This window comes from Piliocolobus tephrosceles, chromosome 8 (genome assembly GCF_002776525.5).
Source record: "Piliocolobus tephrosceles isolate RC106 chromosome 8, ASM277652v3, whole genome shotgun sequence".
In the NCBI taxonomy this organism is placed as follows: domain Eukaryota; kingdom Metazoa; phylum Chordata; class Mammalia; order Primates; family Cercopithecidae; genus Piliocolobus; species Piliocolobus tephrosceles.
This window is the reverse complement of record NC_045441.1, coordinates 70,232,630-70,242,805: the sequence shown is the minus strand read 5'-3', so window position 1 is coordinate 70,242,805 and position 10,176 is coordinate 70,232,630. Positions and strand designations below refer to the sequence as shown.

The 10,176-nt window shown below is 39.5% G+C and overlaps 1 protein-coding gene across 1 annotated transcript; it reads right to left on the bottom strand.

Annotated features, from left to right (window-relative positions):
* Nucleotides 1-2,217: 2,217 nt before the first annotated feature.
* NDUFA4 (NDUFA4 mitochondrial complex associated) lies at nt 2,218-9,462 on the bottom strand. The gene is made up of 4 exons (XM_023224869.1): nt 8,786-9,462; nt 7,593-7,681; nt 6,869-6,926; nt 2,218-2,448 (listed from the first exon to the last, which is right to left on the bottom strand). Exons 1-4 carry the CDS (start codon nt 8,825-8,827, stop codon nt 2,392-2,394), a joined length of 246 nt encoding a protein of 81 aa, XP_023080637.1. The 5' UTR covers nt 8,828-9,462; the 3' UTR covers nt 2,218-2,391.
* Between the last annotated feature and the right edge of the window lie 714 nt (nt 9,463-10,176).

Sequence of the window (10,176 nt, the reverse complement as noted above, 5' to 3'; positions counted from 1 at the left end):
GAAAACTGCAGATTTTCAAATACACGGAAATGCTACCCAAGGACATCTGTATTTAAATGCAGCTTTGCCTGCTGACTTCATTAACATGAGAAATCAACAAAACAGTCTGTCTTCTGAATGAAGCAGCACAGCAGGGCCAGAAGCAGTGGCTCACGCCTATAATCCCAGCACTTGGAGAGGCCAAGGCAGGCAGATTGCTTGTGGTCAGGAGAGAGATCAGCCTGGCCAACGTGGCGAAACTGTCCACCAAAAATACAAAAATTAGCCAGGGATGGTGGTGGGCACCTGTAATCACAGCTACTCTGGCGACTGAAGCAGAATAGCTTGAACTCGGGAGGCTGAGGTTGCAATGAGCAGTGAGCCGAGATCACGCCACTGCACTCCAGCCTGGGCGACAGAACAAGACTCAGTCTCAAAAACAAAGCAGCACAAGCACAATTCTAAACATTCAAAGAAAAAAAGAGTCTGTTATCTTTCTTTCTTGGCAGCATTGGTATCTGATGCATTTGTAAATGACAATTTCTTTAGGTTGCCATTGAAGTTTGTTAAATAGCAGTAATATAGTTTCTTCATTAAGACATGTCCTATTTCATGCCAAATTTAATATTTATTCTTACATTGCAAAGTCCGAGGACAGACACAAAATAGATACTACTCAGAATTTTTAAGGATTCATAAAACGATCCTCAATTCTAGAAAATGTTATTACTAATTTCTTAATGTAGCATTTATTTGGAGTTGCTTAATGTTTTTCAATTATGTGACACACTGTTTCTTTACACGGTTTTAAACTTTGAGGTAATTTGTGCCAAAGGATCTAGAGTAATTCTCAACAGAGGTAGGAATGGAGCAATTTTGCCCACCAATAGACATTTGGTAAGTCTCCATTTTTTTCATAGCCTGTGGGAATTGGAGGGAAGGAGTGCTTTTCATGTGTAGTGGTAGAGCCCAGGTTAGCTGCTAAACATGCTAAAATGCATGGGGTGGTCTGCTAAACCAAACTGTCTTTCAGAAACAGTCAATAGTGGCAAGGTTAAGAAACCCTGCTCTTAAGAGGTTGCAATTATGCATGACACATAGGAACTAAAAGCATGGAATCTGGTAACTGAAAACACTCTACACACTCTCAATTCAAAACTACATGGGTTTAAATATCCACCATTTGAATTCAAGTAATTCAACCCGTTTAAAAATTTAAACATTTTTGAGATAATCCATGTAATTCAAATACTTAGCTCAGTTCCTGACATTTAAAATGTGCTCCTATTACCCTGTAAACATTTAATTGTATACTTATATATTAACATCCAAAATTAATGTCAGTAAATTCCTCAAGTTTCTATGATGTGATGACTTACACACACCTATGTGAAAACTTGCTATATTCCCCACCTTAAAATTATGAATATACTTCCTGGCCTTTGAAAACCTGCACTATGGCTGAGCGCAGTGGCTCACACCTGTAATCCCAGCACTCTGGGAGGCTGAGGAGAGTGGATCGCTTGAGCTCAGGAGTTCAAGACCAGCCTGGGCAACATGGCAAAACCCTGTCTCTAAAAAAAATACAAAAATTAGCTGGGCATGGTGGCACATACCTGTAGTCCCAGCTACTTAGGGGCTGAGGCAGGAGGATCACTTAAGATCGGGAGGTCGAGGCTGCAGTGATCCGTGTTTGTACCACTACATTCCAGCCCGGGTGACAGAGACTATCTCAAAAAAAAAAAAAAAAAAAAAAGAAAAGAAAGAAAAAAGAAAAGAGAACCTGCACCAAGACTCAGCAGCAGAAATTCTCAAGATCTCTTGACTACCAGCACTATGGTTAGCAGTGATAAACTCAGATTTCAACTTCAATCCTAGGACCAAAGTCACTTATAACCTTGAAAATCACAACAAAGAGAATGCCAAGTAAAAACCATTGTTAAAAACTGCACACACTTCAACAACTGCCAGGAAGAGAAACTCAAAGCTTTCTATTTTGCCAATGTCAGATGCTTGAGTATGCTTCCCAGTTTACTTTTGTGTAATTTCCAGTTCTAGTTGTTATGTATGCTCTAGTGAGTTACCAACGGTCTATACACAAAATGGAAGTGTTTTATTAAAGTAGCTTAAAGTCGTATTTTCAAACTATAGAAATTCAGAAATTCTTTAAATTCTAATAGTTAATTTCCTATACTCTAAAGTTCAGAGTGTACTTTCAGCATAAAAAAGTGACACATATCAAGTTTCAGTTATTTATTAATCAGTGTAATCTCCAATAGAGATTACAATAGGATCTCCAACATGATTTCATGCATTTAGAGGAGAAATACTTCCTGGTTAAGTGGAAAATTGTGCGGATGTGGCTTCTGGAAGACCTTCATTCTAAAGCAGCGTTATAGTGAAACATTTCATTTAGAAATCTGGACGTTCCTTCTTCAGTTTGCTGTAATCCACATTCACTGAGTAGAACTTGGAACAGAAAAAAAGATATTTTAAGTAATCTCAAATACACAGAGATGGTACAAAGGTTTTAGAATTCTTTGTATTTGGTTTTCTACAGTAACAATTACAGACATGAATTTTTAAAAGAATAACAACATAAAAGTCATTCACAGAAAAATACTATACCTAAAATTCCAGCCTTCAATGATAGTTTTGGCAAGGTAAAAATATTCAATTTATTTCAGAAGAGCAGTGTCAGTACAGTCTACTACTTGGAACCTGTAAGGAAAATTCTTCTATTTCAAAGTGAATAATTAAGAATTCCTTCTGATACACATTTCCAGTTCAGTAAGTTTTTGCCTTAACTCTATTAAGTACATGGAAGAATCGCCAACAGAATAGAGGATTAACAAGAAATTATCTTCCCTACTTGCTGAATGAACTGCTGTAATTTACAGGGAGCGATCCGGCAACAAAAAGAGGCTAGTAATATAAGCTACTGCTTTGTTTTGTGGTTTACATAACTTTTGAGATATTTTCTCTCTCTCACTAATTCCCTAACCCAGGCTATATTCAATATCAAACTGACACTTCACCTCTGGTAATGGCTTTTAAATAATATGGTATTTTTGCTGTTTAAAATTTCCAACATTTCTTTATAATCAATTAAAATTAATTTTAGAAATAAATCTTACTGTGATTGCTTAAAAAAAAAAAACAAAAAAACTCCCTCTCTCAGTAACTTAAAAAAAAATGACATATTTGAAACTGGTCCAGAGTTTCTAATAACGACACATTAATGCTAGTACACAAGCCCAAATAAGGCTAAAATCTTGGGTTTACTCATTCTTGCGCCAAAGAATGCTAAAGAGGTTGTGCTATAATTCCTTGAAGACTACGATATTTATCATCCAAAGAACCACAATTTCAGAATTATAAACACTTTCTTCAGGGTTTTTAGGCATGAAGTTCACAAATCTGTATTCATTCTTTCTTCAAATCCCTTTTATTTCTTCAAATATACCCGAACTTATTTATTTCTGAAAATCTCTTATTTATTTTACTGATGAAAAAAAAATCCTCAGGTTGTAAAGCTTATTACCAAGTTATCCTTGAGATACAGACAGATACAAGCTTTTATGGACAGAAAATTATAAATAATCCATAAAGCAGTATTCTTTGTTCTGACAGTGTTCTTTTAAGAAACAATTAATCTAGATAATAAGATTAAAAAAAAAACTATTTGTGCTATCCTCTAACATACTAACAAAACATTAGAAATAACAGAAGGGTTTGCAGGTATATATTAAGGAAAGGAAAATAAACATTTGTTGGGCTCCTGCCCAGGCACTGAGCTAGATGCTTTATGTATATCTTAGTTAATTATCACAATAACCCTTCTCATTCTTAATATATAAAAGAGGTAATTTAGATCAAGTTCTACAACTTGCAAGATCAAGGCCCTACAACCATGCAGAGTCAAAGGCGCAAACATGATGGTATTTTTGCCAATTTTCTTAAAACTAAGCAGGCTTCTGATTTACTCGCTTCAAATCCAAAATTCTCTCTAGAATTTTAAAACCTGCTTTCAACTTCCCTGCCTCTATTCTTTTTCTGTTTAATGCTGGCTATCTTGAGAGTCTCTGAAACAACAGTTGGGAAGGCACAACATATTCTGATCTTAGCTTTGGGGAGCTTCAACTGTTATTCAGTTGAGAAGTACTGCTGGGCCTTTAATGCTCAAATCTTATTTTGGTCCTGTCTCTTGCTGTTTTATTCATGGCTTTTGCTAGATTATGGCATGGCAACAAATAATCCTCTGCTTTGGACTGAATGTTTACGTCCTCCCAAAATTCATGTTGTAACCCCAAACGCCAATGTGATGGTATCTGGAGGCTGGGCCTTTGAGAGGTAATTAGGTCATGAGGGTGGAACACTCATGACTAGTGCCTTTATAGGAGGGCTCACTTCTCTCCTTCCATCTTGTGAGGACACAACTGGGTTGGGCCCTCATCAGGAGCAGAATTGTTTGGCACCTTGATCTGGACTTCCCAGTCTCCAGACTGAGGAATAAATTTGTTCTTTAAGCCACCAGGTCTATGGTACCTCGTTATGGCAGCCCAAATTAACACACTCAAATCTTAGTGGCTTACAACAATGAAAGTTCACTTTTCACTCACATTATATGCCATTAGTATGTTGATTGCTTCATATTTTTTTCATTCCAATTCTAAGGCGAATGAGTAGCCCTTACTTGTCAATTTTGGTCTCATGAGAGATGCAAAAGAACAGAGGAATCACATAATGGTTCAAGAGTGGCAGGTATCATTTCCTCGAACTCATAATTTCCCACAAGTCACAAATCAAATCTGATGTCAGTGGGCCAGAAAAACAAATTCTCTTAGGTGAGAGATTATGAATGATGGAGATGATAATCTAGTCTACCTGAATGGGTTTAGAAAAAGTATTAGGTAAGTTTCATTTACTCCAGGTTCTCAAGTTTCTGGATTTGGTTCCTTTTCATTTCTATCATTACATAACATGATACTCTTCATCTTTCCAGACTCTGATATCAGTGTCATAGCTATTAACAGCCCAAGCTATGCCACACACATTAGGTTTTTGTTGCAGCAACATTTCATTTTTGGTTCCCAAGGACTCATCTTGGCATGTGTTGCAATATTTCAGAACATTAGTAAACTAGCTGCATTATCAGAATCATCTGTTACACCTTTTGAACTATACATACCCATAGATTTCAATACGCTCTTTGGTGGAAGAACCAAAGCCTGCTGGTTTTTTTTTTTGTTTGTTTGTTTGTTTACTTTTTAAAAGTTTCTTGTATGTGGAATTATTTTCTCTGGAATAGACTTACTTTAAACAAATGTGTAAGACAGAAAAATAAATCAGGATGCCCATTTGATCTTTTCTGAGGCAAAATGTCACACACAGATGAGATAGCTGTTTCAGCTTAGCCACTACATTTTTATTTTCTTCTTGTAACGAGAACTATTTAAGGATTTAGAAGCCAAATTATAATCAGGTTAAGTGGAAAACTTGAAATCCACAAAGGGTGATCTTAAAAATTGCTATCAGGCTGCGGGCACAGTGGCTCATGCCTGTAATTCCAGTACTGGGAGGTTGAGACAGGCGGATCAACTTAAGGCCACGAGTTTAAGACCCGCCTGGCCAACATGGCAAAACCCCATCTCTACTAAAAATACAAAAAATCAGCTGGGTGTGGTGGTGTATGCCAGTAGTCCCAGCTATTCAGGAGAGAAAGGCACAAGAATGGCTTGAGCCTAGGAGGCAGAGGCTGCAGGGAGCCAAGATAACGCCACTGCACTCCAGCCTGGGTGACAGAGTGAGACTGTCTCCAACAACAAAGAAAAACGTTGCTACGAGTAATGATAATCCATCATAGATGTATACCTGTCAAGGAGTGCTAGACACACACTGATCGGGGACCCTATTCTTCACAGTGATAAACCAAACGGCCAGTTACTCTCTTTTGATGAAGTGGCTTGATATTATGGAAAGTGTATTGAGTGAGTTATAAACTTTAAACACATAAACTGTATAGTATGTGAATGGTATATGGTATCTTAATGAAGCTGCCCTTGGTTTTCGTTTTTTTTTTTTTTTTTTTTTTTTAAGACAAAGTCTCGTTCTGTTGCCCAGGCTGGAGTGCAGGGGCATGATCTTGGCTCACTGCAACCTCCACCTCCCAGGTTCAAGCAATTCTCCTGCCTCAGCCTCCCGAGTAGCTGGGATTACAGGCATCTACTACCATGCCCGGCTAATTTTTGTGTTTTTAGTAGAGATGGGGTTTCACCATATTGGCCAGGCTGATTTTGAGCTCCTGATCTCAAGTGATCTGCCTGCCTCAGCCTCCCAAGGTGTTGGGAATACAGGGGTGAGCCACTGCGCCTGGCCTGCCCTTGGTTTTGACACTGTGCAGGGTCTTTGTATGCAATTACAAATAAGAAAGGTTATGTTTGGGGAATCAATAAATGGTCTCAGTCCATGAAATCATTCTCTGGAAGAGCAGTTCCACAGACCACTCTAAATTCTCATGTCCCACAACAGACCAGCTAAATCAGAATCTCTGGGGATTAGGCTAAAGAATCTGTATTTCAACAAGCTCTATGTACAATCAAGTTTGAGAACACTGTGTTAGACTATCTAAGAACTAAGAAAATGGTAAATGATAGCTATACTGTTTTTGCTTCTTTTCTTATACTAGCAATAAAAAGCTAGCAAAAAATATTAGAGCAATTATGTGAAATGAAAATGTATATTTTCATTTCACATAACCACCTAACAGTGCTTCAAAGTTCAATATAATGGAATTTTACTCATATATCCAGTTTCAAGAAAACCCACCCCATGACAAAACTTATTACAACACAATTTCGAACAACTTTAAAACAATTTTGTAGTTTACCTTGTATTGATCATTGGGACCCAGTTTGTTCCAGGGCTCTGGGTTATTTCTGTCCCAACTAAAAGAAATAAAACATTATGACTGTTACAATAATAAAGCACTATTTAAAATAGTGTTTTGTACTTAAGAATACATTTTTGAATAGATCAATCTTATTTTCTATTAGATGGAGTACGGTGTTACTTCATTATGGACTTGAAACAGGTAGAGGATCTATAATAAGCAATCTCATGTAATCAATTAGAAAAAATGTAGAACACAGAATCCCTACCACAAGATACTTTTTACCTGGCTTTCACAAAAGCTTTCCGTTTCATTAATAAAGTGATATATAGAAAAGTGCATAGAATAACGATGAATCAATCTTTTTACTGTCTACTGTTTTTCAACTGCAAATGTGCAAGTGCAGGCAAAAAACATTTACATGTGCCAAGAACCATGATTATTTTATAAAAACTATTATTATTATGTCAATCCTCAAAACATTACAAGATTTGGTATTAGCAGTTCTACTTTACCAAAGAGAAAACGAGACTCAGAAAAATTAGATAATTTCATGTACCAGAAAAAGTAAATGAAAATAGCCGATTTGAGATCTGAACTTACTGTATGACTGTAAATGGAAGATTTTTTCTACTACCCTGATGTTATCGACCTACAAAGACTGTGGCTCCCAAACTGCCTTGACAAGCTATCAAAGTTTTAAATATTTTTAAGTACTTACCAAACATCTGGATTGAACAATGCCAGACGCAAGAGATACAGTGTTGCTCCAGCAGCTCCGGTTCCAAGAAATACAAAGAGGGGGATCAACTAAAACCAAACACAAAATAGAATAACCATCTTCAAATACTTAAGACACTGACTAACGAGAGATTACAGTAGTTTCTGCACATTGATTTCCAAGTCTCAAACTGTTAATGTGCTGTTTCGTCTTAAAATTTAAATAAAATAGATCTTACATTGAGGTAAGATTTCTTATACTGTGTTCTGAAGAAAGAAATGGAACTTGGAAAGGATGTTAAGATGACTCTGGTTTAAGTGTCTTACTTTTTAATGTGGAGCAAATTACAGGTACATTTTTAAATTTCCAAGAAAATGTATCGAGTCTTCACCTCTCTAATATTTACATGTCATTCCCATTAAATTTTCTGCTTCCTTTATCCTGGGGCTTGAAAAACAAATTCTTTGCAAATTATTTAAGGGTGCCTCCATAAAGATGTATGAAAAATAGAGTCTGAATAAGTAAACATATCTATTACAAATACTGGCTTTAAGCATTATCTCTGAAAACGTAATGCTGCCAATGCTTGCTGCGTATTCAGGTAACTGGATTTAAGACAGATTAAAGATGGCATAGAGTTAGCTCTACAGCACGTTGATGTGCTGAGGGAAAATGAGATGCGAAAGAACTTAACTGCAATTAAATTCCGCACTACGAAATTTTCCCAAACGCAACGACGTCCAGACAAAGTGAGGATTCAGATCACGGACCCCTCTTATTTACCAAAAGGCCTGGTGGTGCAATGCGGTGAATACAAGATCCTCCAGAGATGGTGTATAACACATAGGGAACCTGACCTATGCTAGTCTCTGACCCACACAGCGCACATCTATCCCTCCTGGACCGCACAACCTGCAAAACAGCGCGGCCACCAGACTGTTTCAATATTCACTATGTTTTTTTTTTCTAGCAGTGTCCGTCACCTTCCGCCCGCCAGACAAAACCCCACAATGCATGACGTAGAGGGTCACAGAGGCCTGGGGCAACTAAGATGACAAACATTAGGAAAGGTAGGGTCTTGTCTGACGGACAGTAAGTGGCCATAAATAAGGATACTCCCAGGGAACAGAAAGAGGCGCACCCTGACGCAAGAAGGGCAAAGAAAAACATTAGGAGAGAGGTCAAGAACTTACGCTCGGATGCTTCTTGGCCTGACCGAGGATCTGGCGGAACATGTTTGCGGCAGAGGCCTCCGACTGGAAAGGAGAGAACCTGTCTAGCCACCAGGCCCTGAGCTAAGTAGTATCTGCAATGAGACAGTATGGACTTTCAAAGTCACTCAGTACCTCCTACCTGAAGGACCCTTGGCTAGGAGGGTAGCTTGCGGCAGGAGGGCCCGAATGCGACTGTCCTCAACAATGCCTGCTTAGATCCAACTCCTCACATGTTCCTCCTGACCTGGTCGGACCATCATCATTCCACTTCATAGTGAAAACCCCTTCACTGCCGTGCTATGCATATTTCTGAGGGGAAATTTTTTTGGCGAAACGAGGACTCTTCGATTGACCAGACAGGCACTTTCCAAGGGTGCCACGTACTGAGGAATGCGGTCGACGCCGGGGCGCACGGGCCCCGCGCTCCGTGAGTCGGGGGGGCCTCTCCCGCGGCGCCTGAGACCCGGGTCCGCGCGCCGAGGCCCTGGGGGGGCGCGTGCCGGGCGCGCGCTGGCCGGCCTTGACTGCCGCTGAGGGAGCTGCGCGGCGCCTCTGGGAGCCGAGCGCCGGGCGCCTGGAGGTCAGGCCGGGTCTCTTGCCGCTAAGGTCAGCGGCTGCGGTTTGAGAAGACTGCAGCTGCTTCCTGTCTTAGGCTGTCACAATCAGAAGTTAAAAACTAGTAAATGACTTAAAGATGATAATAGTCCTGGCAGTGTGTTTCTAAACCCTGAGATCCTGGCCCTCGGTTGAAAGTTCGTCGCCACAAAGACCTTTCCAACACGCCACTATCCCCCCTCCCTGGTCCCAAATTGCATCCTTAAAATGTGTTTTCAATGGCCGTGTACCTACAGATAATCTTTCCCACTATCCCAATCCAATGTTCATTTGTGGGGTTTTTTTGTTGTTTTCTTCGTTTTTTTTGGTACCCGAACGTCTTCCATATGACAGGCTTTGCGGGGGGCGGTGGGGGAGGGGGCTTGGGATAAAACGTACACTCTGAACCCTCTCCAATCTCATACGTAGCTTAAAGCATTAATCAAATGATAAAGCAAATATTAATAACTGGGACCAGAAATCGTAGACGAAGGCTCCACCGGAAGTTACACTAACTCTGAAGGAAGAGTAGACATTAACCAGGGGAAAGCGGAGGATGCAGGTGTACAGGGCGGAGGTAATAACACGTGAAGGTCTGAAGCTAGTGAAAACCCGAGGAGCTCTATGAGGTCTGCTGTGGTTGGAAAGTAAAAGGGAGAGCAAGGTGGGGATCAGATCTTCTGGGTCAATAACCACTTACACATCATGGGTTTTATGTTGAGAGCTTGGGAAGGTTGTGCTTTTAAATGATTGCTTTGTTAAGAATTGATTAGAAG